The sequence below is a fragment of the Acipenser ruthenus genome, chromosome 7 (assembly GCF_902713425.1).
Source record: "Acipenser ruthenus chromosome 7, fAciRut3.2 maternal haplotype, whole genome shotgun sequence".
NCBI lineage: Eukaryota > Metazoa > Chordata > Actinopteri > Acipenseriformes > Acipenseridae > Acipenser > Acipenser ruthenus.
In genome coordinates, this window is record NC_081195.1 from 46,071,370 (window position 1) to 46,095,404 (window position 24,035).

General features: G+C 37.8%; 1 protein-coding gene across 1 annotated transcript; it reads right to left on the reverse strand.

The window, feature by feature from the left end:
* Positions 1-354: 354 nt before the first annotated feature.
* Positions 355-19,467, reverse strand: LOC117415961 (uncharacterized). The gene is made up of 20 exons (XM_034026933.3): positions 19,291-19,467; positions 14,916-15,074; positions 14,635-14,753; positions 14,193-14,301; positions 13,675-13,791; positions 12,928-12,989; positions 12,310-12,462; positions 10,983-11,168; positions 9,499-9,601; positions 9,173-9,314; positions 7,471-7,654; positions 6,519-6,618; positions 6,200-6,318; positions 5,845-5,882; positions 5,163-5,275; positions 4,598-4,746; positions 3,130-3,224; positions 2,475-2,553; positions 1,218-1,326; positions 355-800 (listed from the first exon to the last, which is right to left on the reverse strand). The coding sequence occupies exons 1-20, from the start codon at positions 19,346-19,348 to the stop codon at positions 727-729; spliced, it is 2,268 nt and encodes a 755-aa protein (XP_033882824.1). The 5' UTR covers positions 19,349-19,467; the 3' UTR covers positions 355-726.
* Between the last annotated feature and the right edge of the window lie 4,568 nt (positions 19,468-24,035).

Genomic DNA, 24,035 nt, shown 5'->3' on the forward strand with positions numbered 1-24,035 from the left:
ATGTGATATTCTGAAATGTGATACTTTACAATGTGATATGTTGTAATGTGATATTTTGTAACATCTGTAAGTCGCCCTGGTTAAGGGCATCTGCTAAGAAATAAGTAAAATAAATAAATAAAAATAAATATTTTTTATCCCAGTGAATCTTCTCTAAACTTCAAATGCTAAAATTTAATTCTAACATTTCTACTTGGTCGTGCGTGTGTGTAGTATTTGTAAGCAGGTGTGATTATTATTCTGCTTATGATTGTTGAATTCCATAAGTTTTTCTGTGAAAAACCTACAATACTAATACCAAGAAGAAAAAAATCACATTATGCACAATTCCCACCTAGGTACTGCGAGCTGAAATTACTTTAAATTAATTTTTTATTTTTAGGATCATTACAAACAATAAGTCTAAAAGGTTATGTAAGCGACATTATCAGTATTCTTTTTTTTCTTTTCTTTATTACCATGAGAACCACCTCAAAGTCAGTGAACCTTCTTTTAGACGCTTTTTTCATTGTGCATTTAAACCAATTCACAGAGATCACAAATCAATAACTTGTATGGAAACCAAGTCAATAGCATGTTACAGGCTGAAAACAAAATGGAATTCTACCATTTAAAAGGGTTGGAATGCATAAGACATCAAGCTTCTGCAGTATAAAATCTAAAAACCCAGCCGTTTTAGTGTTTTTTTTTCTTATAACCTATGAATTTGTATCATTAACTTTCTTTTCAGCAGCCAGCAGGTGAAGGAGCAAAGAAGTACATGGCCAACAGGATCAGGTACACCACGACCAACGCTGTTCCTATAGGGAGAGCAAAGAAACACAGGTACTGTTGGGGATCAAAGTCCTTCATGGTTTGCTTGGCAAATGTATGTACAGTACTACAGTATTTGAAATAGTAATAAATAGGTTTGTATTATGCAGACTGCGCTGGCATTTGGCAGGAGGGTGGGTCCTTATTCTTCCATGGCGTGAAAACTTCAATATATGGCTAAGCAGGCCCATGCCTGCTACATATGCGAAACCAGAGCTTCTCCTTAAATTACACCTAATGGAGTTGATCTGGTTAAATGCTAGAATGTTTTCTCAAGTCTCCCTATAAAATAAGGGCCAATCTCTTATTTTCTGAGAATATGAAAATAGGCAAATACATTTAATGCTTAAAAAACAGTGCATGCTATAGGCTCATCACAGTGTGAGCCCTGCAATACAGCTTACCCTGGAAGTAGTCACATTTGCCATCCATAAAGATATAGTTCATAAGGATCACACTGAACATACTGGCCCAGAGGTGCAAGTCACTGAAAATGAGAATGAAACCAACAGGCTGGAAGAAGACAAGAAAGATAATGTTTTAAAATAAAAAATAAAAAATTGTCAAAATCACCAATCTATCATCATGCATCCTTTTTAAAAAAATTGTGACACTCCTTTCATCACATTCTATCTTTTTGGAGGCATAACAGTAGACAAGTGGCTAGAATTACAAGCAGCAAAACCTCAGTTGAAATATAAACTAAATAAAAGAGAGACAGATCTAACAAGTCAACAACTTAATGAAATTGAAGAAAATGAAAATGCTTGGGCTGCTGGTGTTTTTATTGATTGTATGAAACAAAGAAATGGTAAATCGACTTAAAAACAGTTTTTCTTGAAAATGTAAACGGTCTGTTATGAGACTGTTATGCTTCAGTACATAATTTGGCTGGTCAAAAATTCTCAATTAGCTTCTTAGCTTCATGCCTCCAACCCAACTACAGCTGTATGTTAATGAAACACAACACACCACACACCCTGTCGTGTGTTATCCCTTACTTTACAAGCTGCTGTGTTGAGTGCACGTGAGCGCAACACACGAAAACTCCCTAGTAAAGAATATACTTTAGACACTCAAAATATATCTGACAGCGATTTTTTTTTTTTTTTTTTTTTTTAAACTTAGAGATATTCTCCATGTATGCATTTTTTTTCCTGCTTCGGTAGCTGAGTTTTTAAGGTCTCAAATTTTGGTTTTGCAATGGGATCTATAAACTATGCTGCCGCTTTCTTTCCATTAATTATGTAACCTTTCAACAGACCACCTGAAGAAAGCCAGCAGACCTCAGATTGTGAACCACTGATTTGTACCATTTAAACAAACTACAGATTCAGGGAATGCCTATGCCTCTTATTAAATCTTTGGATGTTTTAAAAACACACATATATATATATAAGAAAAAAGAAAAGGATATTTCAGGTACTTAAAAGGTAGAATAATTGATTACAAATCAATTATCAGCACGTTTCAGACTACAAGTCCTTCATCGGCTGAATACAAAAAAACAGTGCTTTAAGAAGTTGATATATAAATTGGAGTTATTCTTGGGTTCAAAAAACTGGTAAATCTTGTTAGTTCTTGGAAGCACTGATGTTATTTTATTATACACACACTATATACCATTCAGGGGTAAACTTACTGGTATACTTAATACTTACATAAAAAACATTGAAGAGGACCAGTACTGGGATCTGTAGCATGCAAACCTGGACTGCCATGCAGCTTCCAACTTCAATGCTTAAAGAAAAGGAAAACAAGAGTAACTAAAAACCAACTGCATAAGTGTCATTTTTACACTACAACTCTAGGGCAGCACAGTGATATAGCAGCGACTGAACTGTCAGCCTTGTTTCTATAAAGCTGCAGCTAGTGATGCCTCATTCACTCAAACAAAGCTTGTAGTCTCAGGACTTACAATTGCTCATACATGCTTGTCGGCTAAATTACTAACGGTGCGATATGAATTATATGATAAATTACTAACTGTGCGATATGAATTATATGACTCCAGGGAACCAAAATATGTATATATATATATATATATATATATATATATATATATATATATATATATATATATATAGACACACACACACACACACACACAACTACAGTTTCCTATACAAGTATCTCCAGTTACCATGAAAATACAGTACATAGGTATGTCAGCAACAATAAAATGTAGTTAAATAAATACATACAAATAAATCTTAGTTGATTGGATAAACAAACATCCCTGTATAGTGGATGTCATTTCCACATGATAGTAACCTTTTCCCAGAGCCATCTGTATATCTGAATTTTCAAACCTACCTCAGACTAAGGTTGTTGTGCAAGGCAAACTGAATCCCATTTACAATCTCAGGGAGCTCCGGCACCATAGCTAGGAGAGTGACTCCAATGAAATACTGTATGTCAAATTGGAAGAGACCACCAGTTAGATCTTTGGAAAGGGATTATTTTAACAACATCATCAATACATTTGGAAAGAAATCATTGATTAACTAATGCAATTATGCCACCCTGAATTATATATATATATATATATATATATATATATATATATATATATATATATATATATTATATATATATATATATATATATATACATATATACATATATACTCGCATCACCTCAAACTCAACCTCTCCAAATCTGACCTCCTTTTCTTTCCCTCCTCCTCCCCCTCCTCTGATCTCTCTATCTCCGTTCCTCTGGAATCTACCACACTCTCTCCCTCTTCCTCCGCTAAGAACCTTGGAGTCACCCTGGACCCCTGCCTCTCTTATTCCCAGCACATCTCCACTCTGGCACGCACTTGCCGATTCTTCCTGAGCAACATCCGAAGAATCCGACCCTTCCTCACCAACTATGCTACCCAGCTCCTGGTCCAGGCCCTGGTACTCTCCCGCCTAGACTACTGCAACTCCCTCCTGGCTGGCCTCCCTGCGTCCGCCACCCGTCCGCTCCAGCTCATCCAGAACTCTGCTGCCCGCCTGGTGTTCTCTCTGCCTCGCTTCGCCCACGCTACTCCACTACTCCGCTCGCTCCACTGGCTCCCGATCACCGCTCGCATCCAGTTCAAGACTCTTGTACTAGCCTACAGATGCCTTGACCAGACTGCATCCAGCTACCTCCAGACCCTCATCTCTCCCTACACCCCCACTCGACCTCTCCGCTCCGCCTGCACTAGAAGACTGGCTCTACCTCCGCTACGCTCCCCTGCCTCCAGAGCCTGCTCCTTCTCCACCCTTGCTCCGCAGTGGTGGAATGACCTTCCTACAGATGTCAGGACTGCCCAGTCCCTGACCACATTCCGGTGCCTCCTTAAGACTCACCTCTTCAAACAGCACCTGTAGAACTCCTCTGTTTGTATCCTGGGACACTATCACCCTTCATTTAAATGTGCTTTATTTTGCTCTTATCTGCCCCTATTTTACTGCATTTAATCCTGTACTTCAGAATACTGTAATCTGCGTTTAACCTGTAGTATTTTGTATTTAATCATATCCTGATGTAACTATCACTATTATCTGCTGTATTATTGAATTGTGGTTTGTCACACTTGAACAAAAGTTATTGTATTTCTTGCTCTTATTGTATTACTTGTATTGTAACACTTGAAATGTATTCGCTTACGATTGTAAGTCGCCCTGGATAAGGGCGTCTGCTAAGAAATAAATAATAATAATAATAATAATAATAATAATAATATATATTTTGGAAAGGCATATTGTTGCCCCAAACAGGGTCAGTCCTGGTTGATGACCAAACCTACCTGAGACACCTTTGAGTTGGTTAAAATAGGGCTAATGTGCTCTGTTGCCAGGTCAGCACAAGCAGACATGAGCAGAGTGGCGACTATCAGGATAATTAGTGCCCTCCATCTAGACCAGAGAACAACAGGGCTGTGGTGGTGACCTATCACTGAACAAACATTAGAAAGTTAAAATGCACTGTATCAACTCACAAGCTGATTCACAAGTTCTCAGTCAAATATATGCATTCTGGGAGCTAGTGTTTTGTCTGATCACTAAAAGTTATTTCACGACAAAGCTCACTGAGATCCCAGATAGTCACACAGTCCTGCATTTATCAGTTGATTTTAAAATTAATTAAATTGGAAATTAAGCTACTAAATTACTAGATAACAACCCTGCATGCCTTTCTGTCCCATAATCACCACACAGTCAAAACATAGGTCTGACCTTTTGGATACCTACAAGTTTCAAAGCTCCTTTAAGGCAATCTTCCGTAGCAGTTTGACATTACCGCACACTGCTAACACGGAGATAAACATATAAATCAATGCAGGCAAATTAGTAAAGGAAGTGTTGGCTGACCAGGACAGTCACTGACGTGGATGTCATAGATGTGCGAGTGAGTCTTCAAGGTAAAGATGAGACCGACGAGGTAAGCAGCTGGGAGCAGCACAGACACTGTGTAAACAAGTGGTCTGCAACAACAGGAGAGAGATACTGTTACACAAACAGCAAGATACTGAATTTCTCTTATCTAGTTTTAAGAAACTGACATACTCCAAAGCTCTGCATTATATTTGCCAATTTGATAGTGGATATGACTGCCTTGGGAAGATCTAATTTAAGGTACAGTATAGTAACTGTATGCCCCCCCCCCCCCCCCCACATCATGTACTGTATTTAACAATTTTATTAAGTGGTGAAAATGATTTGATTCCTGAGCCATAACGGAGCATTTATTAGTTGCAAGAGTAATTTGTAGCTTCCAGTACATCTAATACAACTTTTAGAGAAAGTAAATAAACTGAAATAAAATATTGTATGGTCTTGAAGCTGAATTCACACACCCCAAACAATGATTACTTCGTGTAAATGCTGCTGTAAACAACTGCAGCTTTAAGTGAACCCCATTTTTTCATAATGTTCAGAACTGAAGTATTATCTGATAGGAATAAACAGAACAATGTAAACCAGACATTTACACGATAACGTGTAGAGTATCTGACAGTAGACATAGGTAATGTGTAATAAAACTAGTACTTACTCAATGTGACTGTGAAATAATGAATAATTATTTTCACTCTGTTGAGAAAAAAGAAAGTCAAGAGAAAGTGAAAATGATCAACTATTCACATGCAAGCTTTACCACTTGTATTTTTATTATGACTGCTGTAACTATTTAAAACCAAAAAGCTATTATAGGGTGCTTGGTTAATGCTAAAAACATACACAATAATTATGATCTTATAGGTACTGTCATCAGGGGTTGTGCATATATTTCCTAAACAGTGTATTTTTAAAATATTTTATTGTAACTGCATTATTGAAATATAAAATGGTGTTTTGCAATGGTATTGTTTGCAAAATAAATGAAGAGCACATTTTATGAGAACACTTACCAGGTCATAGTGGCAGTCTTTGCAGACGAAGGGTCCGGTCCCGTTCTCACTGACGTTAGTGCAGCCCTGACAGACCAGGTTCCCATAAGCCTTTGAGAAGAGAGTTGGAGCAAATGCACCTGCAGGGATCAAAAACAAGGACAGATGTGCATTACTAAATTCCACCCTCAGAAGATGTACATTTTCTAGCTTTCTGTAACTACTTTCCACTGAATGCAAATTTCAATTGTTAATTATCCCTATATTTATTGCAACAACAACAACAAAAAAAGTAAACAAATGTCACTGTATAGTCGTTTCCTTGTTTTCCCTTACTCACCTCCAACTGATATGAAGAGCAGCGTGGAGCTGACCCCTGCGGACCGGCTGTTAAACACCTGCTCCTGGTGCTTACACCCTCCAATTATCATACACACACCCTGTGGGGGGAAAAGGGGATATTTGTTATTTGATATACCCTACCAAATGACCTAATACTAGCTGCATTACTCAAGCTTCTCTTACGGCATGTGTGCTGTTTACTATGCCGATTTCATTATCATTAATTGACTACAAGAAAAAACTGACTTCATCTCAGTCGGGTGGTGGAGAACCATCCAGACTCCATTAATACTGTGGTCTTATGTAATCAAGACTTTTTTTTTTTCTTTTCATTTTTTTAAATTTAATTTAATTTAGAGTGACCAATTATTATTTTTATTTATTTTCCTCCAATTTGGAATGTCCAATGATGTTTTTTTCTCCTCACCGCAGCGAGTCCCCACACAGCACAGACGTTCTTAGGGCGTGTGAGCGTTCTCCGATTTCGCAAGCCTAAAGCCAGAATCACTTTTACACCAAGCAATCCAGAGCAGCGGTGGACGGGCTACCGATCCCGGAGAACAGAGATCAGCCCTGCCTGCCTGCTCGGTGTTTGGCCAGTAGGGTTCGCTGTTGCGCGATGAGGAGAAGCAATCCCTGCCGGTTTCCCATCCCCCACCCAGGGAGCGTCAGAGCCAATGTGACGCTCCCCCTCGGGGTTCCCAGCAAAGTTCACCCTCTTTGCACAGCCTGGACACAAACTGGCACCACCCAAGCTGTGTGACTCATCCTGCAGTCCCAGCTGCAGCGCTTTAACTGGATGAACCACTCCGGGACCCCTTAAATCGAGACATTCTTTGCTTCAATATTAAAATATATAGTCCTTTATACAGAAGTTTTAATTTCAAATAAGCAGACATGCAGATATAGGGTTGAGACAGGCTCAACAAATGTGCCAAGGTGAGACTCACAGGGATGAAGAGGACACACCCCAGCAGAGTCCCAGTCAGTGCGGACTTCACAATCTCATCATAGCACTTGTTCCCTTCCCGAGACCCCTTTATCAGCGCTGTGATGTAGAACGTAAGTTCCGTGATGGAGCCGAAAGTCGCATTCATCACCGCACCCACTGCAAAATTACTCTGTGCTGAAATACTAACAAAGTAAAAGAAAGTATTAAAGATTTTAATTGTTCTCAGAACCAGGTCATTAATTCTGTAAGAAGCACCTAAAACTGGCCAGAGTGTGGAGATTAATTATATCTCCTAACGGGAAATGACTAAATACCTGATAACTGCCAGTGAACTAAACTGCTAAGTACAGCAATTTCTAATAGAATATCTTGATTTGGAAGAATTTATTTTATCTGGTGAAAGCAATCATACTTATCGTATGTTATTGTTATTGGGTTACTCCATGCCAAAACCAGCAATTCCAGACACATTTCCCAGGGACACCAACTCAGATTGTGGCAAAATTATCAGGGCTTGTCAGTTAGTCCACAGGGGTATGGAGTTTTCATATATGCTGAAAAAAGCAGATTTAAATGGTAATAACTTGTGACTAGTCTGAAGCAGGGGGCTCATATTTCAACAACTGAATAATGACATGGGGTAGCATGATTCTGCATAATCTAGGCATCATTCTAGTGAACACTCCATAGCAAAATATTTAGCAATAGCTAGCTGTAATGTTTAGATGCAGGATATGATTTGGGGTATTATAGAATAATGGACAAAACCTGTTAATTTCATTACATTCCAATATGGTGACCCCGGAGCCATCTGTGGATTTGGTATGAAAAGACCCTGTTGAATTAACTGCATAATACAGGCACCATTTGCTCCTAGGAGGGCTTTTATTATCAATATGACATTAAAAACATTTTCACACACACACACGCTGGACGGCCACCTTGAATTTCAGTAAAAAATAAAATAAAATGTGGGGCTCCCGAGTGGCGCATCCAGTAAAGGCGCTCCACGTGAGTGCAGGATGCGCTCTATAGCCTGCAAGTCGCGAGTTCGAATCCAGGCTATTCCTTTGCCGATTGAGGACGGGAGCTCCCAAGGGGCGGCGCACAATTGGCCAAGCGTCGCCCGGGGGGAGGGAGGGTTAGGTCGGTCAGAGTGTCCTCGGCTCACAGCGCACTAGCGACCCCTGTAGTCTGGCCGGGCGCCTGTGGGCTTGCCTGTAGCTGCCCGAGAGCTGCGTTGTCCTCCGACGCTTTAGCTCTTGGGTGGCTGCATGGTGAGTCTGCAGTGTGAAAAAAAGCGGTCGGCTTAACGGCACGCGCTTCGGAGGACAGCGTGTGTTCATCTTCGCCCTCCCGAGTCAGCGCAGGGGTGGTAGCGGTGAGCCGACCGTAATAAATAATTGGCCATTCCAAATTGGGAGAAAATAATAAAAATAATTGGCAACGACTAAATTTAAAAAAAAATAAATAAAAAATAAAAAATAAAAAATAAAAAAATAAATAAATAAAATAAAAAATTGATACTAGTCTATACTTCAGACAGTATTAGTCTAGTGAATAAGGTAAAGATTCATTCAAATTGAATAGACTAAATGTAGGGTTTCAGTTGTCACTTATTGTTTTCTTAATAAAAGCATGCGGTCCAGTCTTTTTTTTTTTAAACTGAACATGAAGTGCATGCAATGATTATGACTCACCTGGCGATCGCCATTCCAATGTAATAGGAGAGTGGAATGATGGAACAGAGGGAGATAGCAAACTTGACAGTAGAACTTGCATACCGGTTTTCCCCATCTGCATATCCCAGGACCAGACTGACGATAACAAGTGGCAGCAGGTCTGAATTTCTCAATTAAAGGAATACAGACAGATTTATTTTGAGAAAGTGATATGCAATGGCTCTCCAGCCTGCACTGGTGGCTGTTTACGTCAACATGTAAACATTCAAAAGGGAGCTTCTAGCTGCTCTTTGTCATCTACCAACTAAATGACTTGCAAGTGGTCGATGGGCTGTAAAGGATACTGACAGCGAACACGTTGATCCCATCCACTGCATACTTGTAGTAGTATGAATTGAAAGCATGGTAGCAGCACAAGATCACCCCCGACTCTGAAACTACTTCGGTCTGTTCAAAACAAAACACATATAGATTTAAATGAAGAACGGTTAGGAAATTGTTGATTTAGAGCAAAGAACCTGCAGTCACATGAGAAGGAGGGCCATAGAACTAGATGCCCCGGAAGCAGCAATGTCTGTCGATACAGGGTCCATGTACTCTGGGGGCCTTTGGTTTTGGTCTTCTCTTTCAAACTCTGATAAAGGGGCTTTACTGTAACCCATCTTGAGTGGTTTTAACAAACAGTGCTCTCCCCCACTTTCTCACTTGGAAAGGCCACAAGGCAGGGCTGCCCAATCCCTGTTTTTATTTATATTGACCATAGAGTCTTTACCTCAAGTCATAAGACCTTGTACAATGGCAAAGGGCATTCCCACAGGGGTCCAAGAATACAAAATAATGCGATTGGAGGATAATACATTGATACTGGTCTCTAGGATCTCTTGGTACAAGAGAAACTAGTCTAAGTCAGAAGTCATAATGTTATCCAAATCCCTCTTCCCTTTTTTCTAAATGGAATATTTAAAATATTTACTAGACAAACTAAAAGTACTTGGGAATTCAGATAAAGCCTAGGCATTGAACAGAGTGTAGGTCATACTGTACATATGCTGTAGGATTGCCCACTTGTAACAGTCTTTTGGGGGAAGGTTCTCTGGACTAGCAGCTCTGTGAGAGACATAAAAAGTTAACGTTGTTCCAGCACTGTCTTTTGCACAATTATATTTTTGAAGGAAGGGTGGGAGGGTAAAATATTTAATTGGATGCTGGCAGTTGCAACGGCAAAAATAATTATGCGCCACTGGAAAGATCCCATATGAAAAACGGTACAATACCTTGGCTGAGACAGCACCTAATGAAAGCCTGATATATAAAACACAAAACAGAGTGCAGCTGTTTGAACAGGTGTGGAATCTCGTTTTCGTAGGGGGGCACTGGGTACAGAAACCACAACCTGGAAGTGGTACATGTGAGATTACTAGCCGTTTATTTTCTTTATCACTCTAACCAGTTCAAGATATGACTCGCTTCTGGTAAAACACAAGCTAGATATAATGTTGCCATTGCTCTGGGGGGGGGGGGGGGGGGTGGAAAGGTAAAGCACTATATGTATCATTACAAAGGTTTAATGTAACAAGATGGATATTATTGTAAATGTAATGTGATGCTACTGCAGGACACTACAGATTTCCAATGTATTGTTACACTACTAAATAGAAGAGAACTATTTATACATGATGCAGTAATTCGTCAAAAATGATGAATGTGTAAAAATGTACTTTAAATAATAATAAAAATATACCAGTGTATAAAAAAAAATCCCCCAAATCTTTGGACAATTATGAATGATAAAAGGTATTTTTAAAAAAAAAAGCATTTAAGCCATTACCTTTTTTGGTTTCCGTACGTGTACATGCTCAGGAGGCATAAGCAGGATGATGCGGACAGTCCTGGCATTCATCTTGCAGACTGGAATGGTGAACACTAGAACCCAGGAGATAAAGCAGGCCAGTCCATGGACCAGCACCAGGAAAGGGTAGACCAGCAACAGCCACAGGTATGTATTTACACGACACTATTATCAAGAAAGAAAACAAACAAAAAAACCTTAAACCTAGTGTGTTATCATAAACTATTTCAAGTTATTTAAATAATAAAAATCTATCAATTCTCTTCCAAAAAGTTCAACATTTTGACAGAAGTTTCAATTAAATCCAATTCTTCAAAACACATTTTTTTTTACATTAATACATACTTTTTTTTAGAAATCATAAATACTGCTGTTGCTTTGAGAAAATTACAACTCAAATTATTGACAGAGCCACTTGTAAAGTCATATCAGTTCCAAGAGGAAGTCTGCACTTACTTTCTGTGGTCAGGGTTTGCTAACGACTCACATCTTTTTCAAAATGTGTATTACTAACCCACAATTTACTGTTGCAAAAGCACTAAAGGCATAAATCATGACATGCTTTCAATAAAAAAATGTATACATTTTCAACACACTCACTTTCCAAATCTATTGATGGATGTAGATATTGGTTATATTTGTAAATCTGTATTTAATATCAGTCTGAATTCTGTCTGAATGGCTCAAGTAAAATAGTTTTATGCAGTACAATTTCTGAAAATGTAAGGTTGATGCCACCTATCATCACACCTGTAATGTTCTCAGTCAAATTAAATCAAATAGAACTGTAAATCAACCTGACTTTTCATGAATCATTGCCAGCGGTTTTAATCCCTTTCATCGTTTTCTTATCTTTTTTTTTTGTAATGCTGAATTGTTAAATCAGGCTTTGCATTGCTAATTTGTGACCAATTTCATCCACCCTTTGTGTGCTCTTTGCATTTGTATGCTTTTGCAACAGGGAGAGGTGGGGCTTGCAATAGTTTGCAGTAGCAATGATTGCAAGCTCTTTACAAAAAGCATCAGCTGCATCATTTTCTGAATCACGCTCTTGAAAATGAAGGCAACCCAAACAGGGGCTTGATAGTCCACTGCCATTGTCCATTGCTAAAAATATTTACTGCAAACCCACATTAATTCCATTAATGAGAACAACAATACCTATTTTATGTCCAAAACCCAACTCTTACATGTTACAGCAATCTTTAATAGTTGTATATTTGTTGTTGTTATTTAAAAACTCTGAAACCAGGACTACCTAATAATCTACCTACTAACAAATGTCTAATTTGAAAAGCAGGCTTACCCAGTAGCCAACCTCATGTGACCTGTGGCTTGGCTGGCTTTCTTGCAGGTTTTGGTTACCCCTAACAAGGGGGGTGGTCTCTTTAATCTCGTCCACTTCGGGTATTGCTTCACATGTAGAGAACCTTGTATGCTTCCTGAAATGACTGCCAGACTAATTGTGAAAGACAGAATGAATGGCAGGGATGGAAAGAAGACACCCATTGCATAGCTGTGTGTGATCCATTTCTGACACACACATGAGCTTGCGACCTATATACTGTGGCTCATCAAGCCCAAAAAACCTGGAAAGGGTGAAACTGCCATACAATAGGAGTCTTTTTTCCATCCCTGAATGGTTATGGATTTAGAGCTATATAATATCAATCCAAATAATTTCTTAGTATTCCAGTCAATGGCATGCTGACTCAATAGGTTCTTTTTTCTGTTCTGGGGTTTAACCAGGATTACCATGAAGCAAAAACAAAATGAGCCCTATTCACAGAAAGTTACTAATGGTGTTGCTTAGAGAGATTCCAAAATAAGAAATGGACTTACAAAAGGAAGACAATATAATACAAAATAAATAGAGGATTACCTAAAAGCAACGTTCAGAAAAAGTACAGCAGTTTATCCTTACCTTTTGTATCGACTTCCCAAAAGGCCAGAAAAAATACCCAGCCAATCTCCAAGACAGTTTACCTATAAAAAAAGGAGAATGATATTTTAGAATGTGTAAATGGTTTGTATTAAAATAAAGCTATAAGAAAATACAGGCTAATCCCTGAAATCAAAGTTCTAAGTAAAAAAAAAGGTTAATTATAAAGATGAACAAACTATTTTAAATGTGTTATTTAATGTGGTTTCATGACAGATCTTTTTTACTCACACCTGCTACTGAAACACTATTTAGGCTAAATATTGACATATTTCCTTTGACCCATTAGAACAATACAAACATCTGCTTGGGGTTTAAACTTTTTTGTTCTTAAATACATAGGGAACATGTGTAACAGTTTTGTTAATTAAGTGATTAGGAAAGATATATATAAAAAAAATATATTAATTAAAAAAAAATAATAATAATAATGTGATGTCTTGTAACAATTGTAAGTCGCCCTGGATAAGGGCGTCTGCTAAGAAATAAATAATAATAATAATAATAATAATAATAATAATATTATTATATAGCTTCTCAGATTTCATTAATAATGTAGAGTAATGTTGCTACCTAAGAACTCTCAAACTGTTTTTAAAATGTTGCTTGGATTAGCAACTGAAAAAGCAGTGCAATATTAAGTGAATCTCAGTTTAGTCTCAAAGTTAAATGCCTGTAGTAACAACCATGTTTTCTAGCTAAAACATGCATTTAGTTATTGATACTTACCATAAGGGACTCCTATAATGGTAATGAACATTACACTACCAACAAAAACATATGCCAAAGAGATCCACCAGCCAAATAACAGAACATAGATTATATTCCCAAAGCAAAGTACAGAACCTGGGAAAAAATAAAAATAAAACATTTTATATTAGTATGAATGCATAAAAAAACAAAACTGTTATACCTGCTAAAAAGCCCAAACATGGTCTAATTGCCACTGCCAGTTAACGTTTAAATCTTAAACCAAATCTCCTACATTAGTCTACTCATTATACAGACAGCCTGTCAAGCCCACTGAGAACCAAATTGTAGGTGTGGAAGTTATGGACTTAAATCCCAGAACCACGTACAGACCACTGATACAAACGGCTGGCATAACCAAATACTTGAGATAGACAGCATGGAAAACCTTGCATTCAAAATCACACGTGTATATTAGTTTGTTTATTTATTTATTTATTTATTTATTTATTTTTAAAGACGCGAGTCATCAAGCTTGCGTTTCCTCGTGTTTTTACCTGCTTGGGTTTTAATCGTGTTTAGTTCAGAATAAAGCTCTTTCACGATCTCCGATCTGTCTTCCCAGGGTCTCTCCGTCACATGGCTCTTCCATTTCTTGAACCCAAACTGCAAATACACATAGTTTTAGCATAGTAGATAAAACTCCATCAGAATTTGTTTAGATCTTGATGGTTGCTCTTTTCAGTAGCCAGTAATTCCCCCTTGTCCAGACATCTTTGTCATTGTGACATATTTGGCCAGATGCGTGACGCCTGAAGTTCAGCAGATCTTATCCAGCCTCTCAAACATTTGCAGTAAACACGTTATTCAAGCATGTACTGCATTTGCTTTCCCCTGCAGTCACTAGATATTTTTGTTAATTTCCTCAGTTCAGAATATTAACATTAATGTGTACCCACCCTTGCTTTTTGTGGTGAATCATAGTGTTGAATTACTAACCCTGTAGTTGTTAGATAGTTTATTAGCTTCCACTTCATTCTCTGCTGTGATAGTGGTCTTAGTAATACTTCCTTCGCATATCAGTTCAGAGGAGTGGTGGCACAGTGCGGAGGATCTGGCTGTTGGTAAAAGTAAAAAGAAAATAGAATGCAACTTAAATGGTACATCCGATGAATGTGCCTTCCCCAGACATTAACATTGCATTTCAGGTGCAGTCTGCAGCCCTGTGTCAATGCGTCTTCAGCCCCAGCTTTCCTCAGTAGTTTCCCTGCATCTCTCACCTGCCATGTATCTGGGTGTGATCTGGGTATTGTGCTGGGAGCTCGTGGGCGAGTGTGTCTCTGTCAGCTCTGCATGCACATTAACTGCACAGTGTTTGTCACAGAGGGAGCCCCTTCGGTGGTGGCTTTCTGCTCTGTGGTCAGAATCTCGGGGGAAGTCTAAAAACAGAACAGAAACACAGGATACAAGAAGGGTTGAAAGTAAAAAACGATGTGGAAATATCACTTTGACTCTGCTTTGAATAATACAATAGAGTTGGGTATTAAGGAAAGTGTTCTAGAATGTTGTTAAATATAACCAATGACAAGCAGTTTAACTGATATATCAAACTTTATTTACTTAATCAAATTAGAAGGCACTGTAAAAACTTGATAAATAGGGACCAATATATCAAACCTACAACAGTTACAACCACTGATCTCAAAGGGTTTGTTTTGTTTGTTTAATAGATAAACATTAGGCCTAATGCAATGATTTTAATTTAAATGTTGATCAAATAAAATAAAACAAAAAAGTTTTAACAGTGGAAACTATAGGGTTGCCTGTTAACCACCCTAAAAACAAATGTTACAATAATGCTCCAATGACCATTGACCAGTTGCGCCCTGTGCTCTTATGAATCTCAAGCAGGCAGAAGAACCAAAACCATTTAACTGGACACATACACAGCAGTTCAGAATGATATTCAGTTTTAGCTATATTATACCTAAATTAACACGCTGCTGCGGTTTGTTGTGCAAGACAGTTTTTTGGTTTGCACTAAAGGTTGCGTAACTAACAGGTATACTTGTCACAAGGTTTACCATATCCTCCCCCCCCCCCTCCCCATCAAGAGTGGAACGGAAGCAGCGTCTGCATGGTGCATTGAGTTCACTTATCTATTATTAGTAGAAAACAGCATGATGTTTCCGTCACACCAACTAAACCTTCCCCTAAAGCAGGCAGCAACCCGAAAAATCTGTTTCAGTTCTAATGTTTGCAAGGATGTCACCCCAAGGAATGGTTACATCTACATTCCTTTCAAAGTCTTGGGGTGACAAATCTGCCTGTAACAAATAGGTTAAATACAATAGCCCAGGACAAGAAAAATAAATAAACAAAAAACACAACAGTCTGCAAGAAAAATACTTTTTCCATTTTAATATTTTAGAAAATCGTCAAGGAATAACTTAAGAACCACTATGATCCATAAATTCAACTTGAAATGATAGGGACAATAGACACTGCCTAAAGCTATTACTCAAGCATGCCACTGCATCACATGCCCTGAACTGTGGCTAAAGTTTAGCTGAATTGAAAGCATGAATGGCTTTATCAGATAAACAGATGATGTAATAATCACAAGGCTAGAGTAGAATGAATTGTGGAACAGTTGAGACCTTCTTAATGAGGGGGAGGGATACAGCGATACAATTCTGTTAAAGTTTTTAAGTATTGACTGGACATTAAGCTACACCTGGCCATATTCACACACAAATTGGAAGTCAAATTCAGTTTTACGGCTCCCAAGCCCCAGCACCAGTACCAAACACTTAAGCAATTACAGGAAGAAGCGGGTTCGAAGTCAGTAACTTGACCATTTCTCCAGAAGAATATTTTGAAAGTTTTTTTCAAAAAATGCGTCTGGCGGCCCTCTTGGTTCACGCACAAACACAATTTTTGAAAAAGTTAATTGTACTGACACAGGCATGATGGTTTTCAGGTTCGGAGTTAATCAAGTAAATTGTTTTTAAACTGAAGCAGTTTTTAATTGAATTTGAAAATGTAGGTCCAGCAGCCATCTTGTTTAACAAAACAATACCATTATGCCATATTTGAATTCTATTGTCACCGGGATGATGCCTACCAAGTTGGGAGTAAGTTGGTTAAATGGTTTTCGAGCAGAAGCAGTTTGTTGTTTGGTGCGCGTTTTGGTGAATTTGGTGGCAGCCAGTTTGACATTAAAATTTATCGCAGCAACTTCTGCTTTGCTAACTTGAAGCGGGTTTGTTTGCTGATGATATATGCCAAGCGTCAGATCAATCACTTCACCGCTTCCCAAGAAGATGATTTCTAAAGGTTTCTAAAAAAAATGCATCAGACAGCCATTTTGTTTAGGCCAACACCATTTTTTTTTTTTTTTTTTTAAAGAGTCAGTTGTATTGATAAAGTGACAGGGATGATGCTTGTGAAATTCGGAGTTAGTCAAGTAAACCATTTGTCAACTGAGGTCGTTTTAAATTTAAGATGTAAATGTACGTCTGGCAGCCATGTTGTTTTACAAAACATCACCATTTTGACATATTTGTATTCCACTGTCACCGGGAAGATGCCTACCAAGTTTGGAGTTTGTTGGTCAAGCAGCTTTCAAATAAACACAGTTTGCTGTTAGGGGTGCGTTTCAGTAAAATTTGTGGCAGCCATTTTGATAGTAAAATTTATCGCAGCAACTTCTGCTTTGCAAACTTGAAGCAGGTTTGGTTGCTGATTACATATGCGTTTTACCAGTTCAAGAAGAAGATTTTGAAAGGTTTTTCCAAAAAATGTGTCAGGCCGCCATCTTGGTTGATACAGGAGTGCATTTTTTTTTTTTTTTTTGCATCTGAACTGTAATCTACACAGGGTGATACCTACCAAGTTGATTGGCTACACTGCGTGCGAAAAGGAGCAGTATGAAGTTGATGGAAGAAGAACAGAAGAAGAAAAAAAAAATCCTAACAATAACTTTTGGAAGCCTAATTAAAACGGAAAAGTACCAAATCTCCCAGCCAAGCTGACCATACTCAAATCAAAGTCAAATTAAATGCAAAGGCTTTGCTCCAACACCCACAGATAAGAAACTGTACCTCAGTCACTGCTTCCTGATTTGATTGCCCACACATAGAATGCACTTAAGTCAGCTATCACAACGTCATGCCTATAAACAAACTCTGATAGGCAATCGCCAGCTGCTCCTTGCTATAACAAGAACCTGTTATTAAAGGCAACAGTGAATTTGGTGGTACTTCAGGAAAATCCCAGGCGCAATGAAAATGCAGACTAATAAAATTGCATCATTTTTATTTTAATATTATTGGGATACCAAATTAAAAGTGGGTAGTTTTGAGCTCTCCTCTGAGGAATTGGCATTTTTGCTCCATACAGAGACCAATATCAACAAAACTTTATCAAGCATGTTTTTGGTGCAAATCTAATATTAGTTGCTAGATGGTTAACAATTTAACTCTCAGTATGTAACTTACAGAAAGACTACTGTAAATTCTGGAAGAAAGAAAGGGCAAATAGTGGTCTGCAATTTTAAGTGGCACGCCTGCAATACAACAATATCAAAATCTTGAATGCAAAATTAATATTTTCTACCGACAACTGTATTCCACTAGTCCTAACTTACTGGTTACATAAATGAGTGTAAATTCCTATTTAACAAAGTCACAGTCATTCCTATTTCTAAAATCTGGTGACCCCATACTGTTTAAGTCTGCAGAAATTAGGTGAGAGAATTCTTTAAAGATTTGGATATTAAAATTACCTATTTCTAACACTATATAAAATAATAAATGTTGAATGTAACAATAAGGATATTATTGTAAATGTAACGTGATGCTATTACATGTCACTACACATTTCTAATGTATTGTGATGCTAGTAAATAGCGTTGCAAATGTCTAAGGCTGTGGGATGTATATCTGTACAACATTAAAAAAAGAGGACAAAAACAGTCAAGTTCAGTGCATCTTAGAATTCTGTTTCCTTCTTAACCTTTCCACCCACCCATAATATGGACAACGCACATTAATGTAGCATCCAAAACGGTTTATACTTTTTAAATGTGTAACATTGTATTACCAACTCATAGTCAACACTAGATGAGTGAGATCATTTAAAATAAACAAATAAATAAAAAGCAGGATATGTATTATTCAGTTTGTAGTGAGAAATGTCATCAAATTTTAATGTTACTAGCTAGAAGATTTTGTGGGTTCACTTTTTGCTTTAGGTACTTGGTGCAAGAAGGATAACGTTCTGTCGGAAACACGAGAAAACAAAACATTAACATATATTATTTGCAATTAAAATGCTATACTTAAAGCACTTGTAACTCATTGTGAACAATAACTTTGACGTGGGCTGTGGTCAACATAAACAGATAAACACGTGCAAACAATTACTCACTTTGTTGCCATCGTCCCAATATATGATGAATTTACATTTATAGAACAAAGCTATTTTTACAGTCCCCCAGCTGAATTGAAACCAAAAAAGATATACCTATACGTTTTATTCTGAGTGCATTACAGTCCTATAAATAAAGACATGCGACATGCTTAATGTAAACAGCCGATAAGACCAAAAAAAAAAACACATTGTAAAAATTATAGGCTAACTTAATCTTACCTAAAGTATCATGAGTGTATCTCCTTCGCCGATTTGGGTCTATTACTTCAGCTGACATTTTTGCACCTTACTCCAATCAATGGCGTAACCTTGCCTTCCACTGACTGCATATCGTGCTCAAACAGATTGGAAGTAAACTGTCTGCAACTGTGCTGTTATCAAACAGCACAGCATTGCATTCTGGGTGTTGTAGTGGCATGACATGATACGTCTATCTCCAATTTCACCCAATGTAAGGAATGTAGAGCTAGATTTTCCACAAAGTGTTGAAGCCGTACCAGCGGGTTCGTGTGTGGCAGCCGAAAAAAATGATACAATGTTGGGTCTGAACATTATTGCTCAAATGCCTGTTAAAAATGATAGGCCTATATTCTAACTACAATGTTGTTTTGCAGAACGTAAGCCTAAATTCATACTACAGACAGTTCACAGTAGCCAAGGCGGTGTAACACTAAGCAACTTGGCCATTTAAAAACTGATCCATTATTAGTTAAAGCTGCCGGTGGAATCTCGTGTGCATGATCTTCATGCGTCATGCCTCGGTCTGCCTGTTGTGGTTCTTTGTTGTTTATTTGGTATTCGGTTTAATGTCCTGTCGTCTGTTATTAAAATACAATGCCAGGAACGGAATGCTCTATAAACTATCGAAATTTGATTCTAATCTTTCTGTTAACTCCTTGAATTCCAAACAGATGGGGAAAACGTCAAAAGTATCCTGTTTATAAAGAAAGGAAGGGGGTTATTATTTTACATTAATAGAATTGTTTCTCATCTTGTTTTTGTTCTTTTCTTTAAAAAACATTACCGATATTTGGTAACATAAATGTATTTGTCGAGATTCACTTTGTGTCTATTTCTTTATATATTTCACCATTTTTATTGTTATTGTATGATAGATTTGTTTGTGCTTTGTTGTTTTTGTTTGTTTAAAAGGCCATTAAAATAATACAAACATAAACGTCATTTAACAGAGGCTGTTTCAATATTACATGAACACAAAACAGTGACAGAAGTATAAAGAAGCTTGAAATCAACAAAACCACTTAAATAATACTTCGCGACGATTTGCTGTCAAGGTAGTCAACAATGCGTGTCATGTACTGTAAGTACATCAGTTAGAAAATAGTTCGTGTCATTATTTCATCGTTTTGCCTTAGAGATTGGAATACTTTACATCTGATGCGTTTCCAGAATTCTTAACCTTGGTCCCGTCTTCACTACCATGCAAAACCTGAACTGTTTGAGAGCAAAATAGCGCTTTCACATACCGAGCTATTTTTCAGATTTCGAAAGACATTTAATATTTATACAAACCATACTTTTAAAAGAAAAACACAAACGCTTGACTTGTTTATTCAGCCGTATCTTGCCAAGTCTTTGCATTCGAATAGAAACTTATTTTAAACAATCCAGGGACAATATTTTTAGACAACTGTTTATCTTTAATAGGAGCTTTTCTGTTCGTTTTGTTTAATGTGTATTTAATCTCAATTAGATTACACAAACGAGACACGAGGATGAATATGGGAACTGACAAATATGACCACCATCATTTTATTAAAGGAGACAATTGTATAGGAAGGCTGCATGTCAGATTCAAATCTAAATTAAAGGAAATCTAATTTTAAATCATCTGATGTTAAGGGGAAAATGGGCTAACCACATCTGTTTTCTTCTTCATATCATGTACACAACTCCTATATAAACTCAAGATAATATAGTTAACCCAATAACACAAAAACAGGTTATGGCTTTTCCTAAATGGCTGTTCCTAAATGTAATACTTTCAAGTGTATTCAGTTTATTTTTTATAATTGAACATTTTTAATTTCAGTTTATATTTCTTTTGCCTCATTTTATCAAAATGTACCACGAAAAGTTACCAAAAAAAAAAAAAAAAAAAGTTTTCACTGCATTAAGTGCTATGCGTTTACACAGTAGACGTGTAAAGTATTAGTGTCTACTATGTATTTCTAACAAATTGCATATAATAGGAGTAAGTGAAACTTATTTAAGAACATAAGAAGAACATAAGAAAGTTTACAAACGAGAGGAGGCCATTCAACCCATCTTGCTCGTTTGGTTGTTAGTAGCTTATTACTCCCAGAATCTCATCAAGCAGCTTCTTAAATGATCCCAGGGTGTCAGCTTCAACAACATTACTGGGGAGTTGGTTCCAGACCCTCACAATTCTCTGTGTAAAAAAGTGCCTCCTATTTTCTGTTCAGAATGCCCCTTTATCTAATCTCCATTTGTGACCCCTGGTCCTTGTTTCTTTTCTCAGGTCAAAAAAGTCTCCTGGGTCGATATTGTCTTTACCTTTTAGGATTTTGAATGCTTGAATCAGATCACCGCGTAGTCTTCTCTGTTCAAGACTGAATAGATTCAATTCTTTTAGCGTGTCTACATAAGACATGCCTTTTAAACCCAGGATAATTCTGGTTGCTCTTCTTTGCACTCTTTCTAGAGCAGCAATATCCTTTTTGTAATGAGGTGACCAGAACTGAATACTATATTCTAGGTGAGGTCTTACTAATGCATTGTAAAGTTTTAACATTACTTCCCTTGATTTAAATTCAACCTTTTCTCACAATATATCCGAGCATCTTGTTGGCCTTTTTTATAGCTTCCCCTTAGTTTTAGGACATACTTTTATGAGACATTGGGCCCTATTTATAAACATTTTACTAATTAGTTTTATTTGTTCCAAGTTATTTGCTCCAAGTTATCAGCGAGAACTGCCAGAGACTCTATACAGCAAGGTCAGCAAGAATTGCCAGACTCTCGATAGAGCAAGGATAGTTTACGTGTTTTCAGGGTATTGGCACAGCAAAAGTAAATCAGCCAAAAGACCCATTTCACTTTTAATTTGTAGTTCCCAACACTCTTAGGTGAAATGTAGAAAAAAAAACTCAATACCTGTCATACAGTAAGAGAAATAGGTCGCCCAAGTAAGGTTAAAATGTTTTTTTTCTCCCAACGTTTTTTTTTGCAGATTTTTGCAGACCCCAGGCACTCCACGCATATGTATATTACAGGACACCTGAGTTTAATGACAATTAACTTGTTTTGTCAACATGGAAATATATAGGGAACGCATTTATTTTGATGTCTGTACTATTTATATTAAATGATTTACTGATATTTTAAAATGGACTAGTCGCACATGTAGCGAAATACAGTGCTATGAAAAAGTATTTGGCCCCTGTCTGATTTTCTGCATTTTTGCATATTTTTGACACTCAATGTTATCAGATCTTCAACCAAAACCTAATATTAAATAAAAGGGACCCTGAGTGAACAAATAACACAAACATTTGATACATATTTCATTTATTTATTAATGAAAGTTATGCAACACCCAATGCCCCCGTGTGAAAAAGTAATCGCCCCCTTAGACTCAATAACTGGTTACTCCACCTTTAGCAGCAATAACTGCAACCTTCCTGTAGTTATTGATTAGTCTCTCACAGCGCCATGGAGGAATTTTGGCCCACTCCTCCATGCAGAACTGCTTCAACTCAGTGACATTTGTGGGTTTTCGAGCATGAACTGCTCGTTTTAGGTCCTGCCACAACATCTCAATGGGGTTTAGGTCTGGACTTTGACTAGACCGTTCCAAAACTTTACATTTCTTGTTCTTCAACCATTCTGATGTAGACTTGCTTGTGTGTTTCGGATCATTGTCTTGCTGCATGACCCAGGTGCGCTTCAGCTTCAGCTCAAGGACGGATGGCCTGACATTCTCCTGTAGAATTCTCTGATACAGAGCAGAATTCATGGTTCCTTCAATGATGGCAAGGCGTCCAGGTCCTGATGCAGCAAAGCATCCCCAAGCCATGACACTACCACCACCATGCTTGACCATTGGTATGAGTTTCTTACTGTGGAATGCAGTGTTTGGTTTTCGCCAGACATAACGGGGACCATGTTGGCCAAAAAGTTCCACTTTTGACTCATCTGCCCATAGAACATTGTTCCAGAAATCTTGAGGTGCTTTTTGGCAAACGTGAGACGAGCACTCATGTTCTTCTTAGTGAGCAATGGTTCCCATTTTTGCCCAGTGTCTTTCTGATGGTGGAGTCATGAACACTGACCTTAGCTGAGGCGAGAGAGGCCTGCAGATCCCTGGATGTTGTTCTAGGGTTCTTTGTGACTTCCTGGACGATTTTACGCCTTGCTCTTGGAGAGATTTTGGCAGGACAGCCACTCCTGGGAAGATTCACTACTGTCCCAAACTTTCTCCATTTGGACAATATGGCTCTGACTGTGGTTCGGTGGAGCCCCAAAGCCTTAGAAATGGCTTTGTAACCCTTTCCAGACTGATAGGCATCAGCACCTTTTTTCCGGAGGTCTTCAGGAATTTCTTTTGTTCGTGGCATGATGTGCCTCTAGAACCTGTGTGCTGACAACTTCACTCTGATGGTAAGGGCCAAAGTTAGTCAGATTTATATTGGGCAGGGCTGGCCCAAATCAGGCCTGGTTGTTAACCAAAGTAATCAAACAGCTGACCTTAATTATCCCTTTAATTGGGTTGAGTTAACTAGGGGGGGGGGGGGCAATAACTTTTTCACACCTGAAGATTGCATGTTTGATTACCTTGCACACCAAAAAAAATGAAAGAAGCTCCAAACTTTGGTGTCATTTTTTCTCTCAGACTCCCTCTGTATACTACTACAACCCACAAAAAAATCTGACCAAATACAATGTGAAAAATGTGCAAAAATGCAGAAAATCAGACAGGG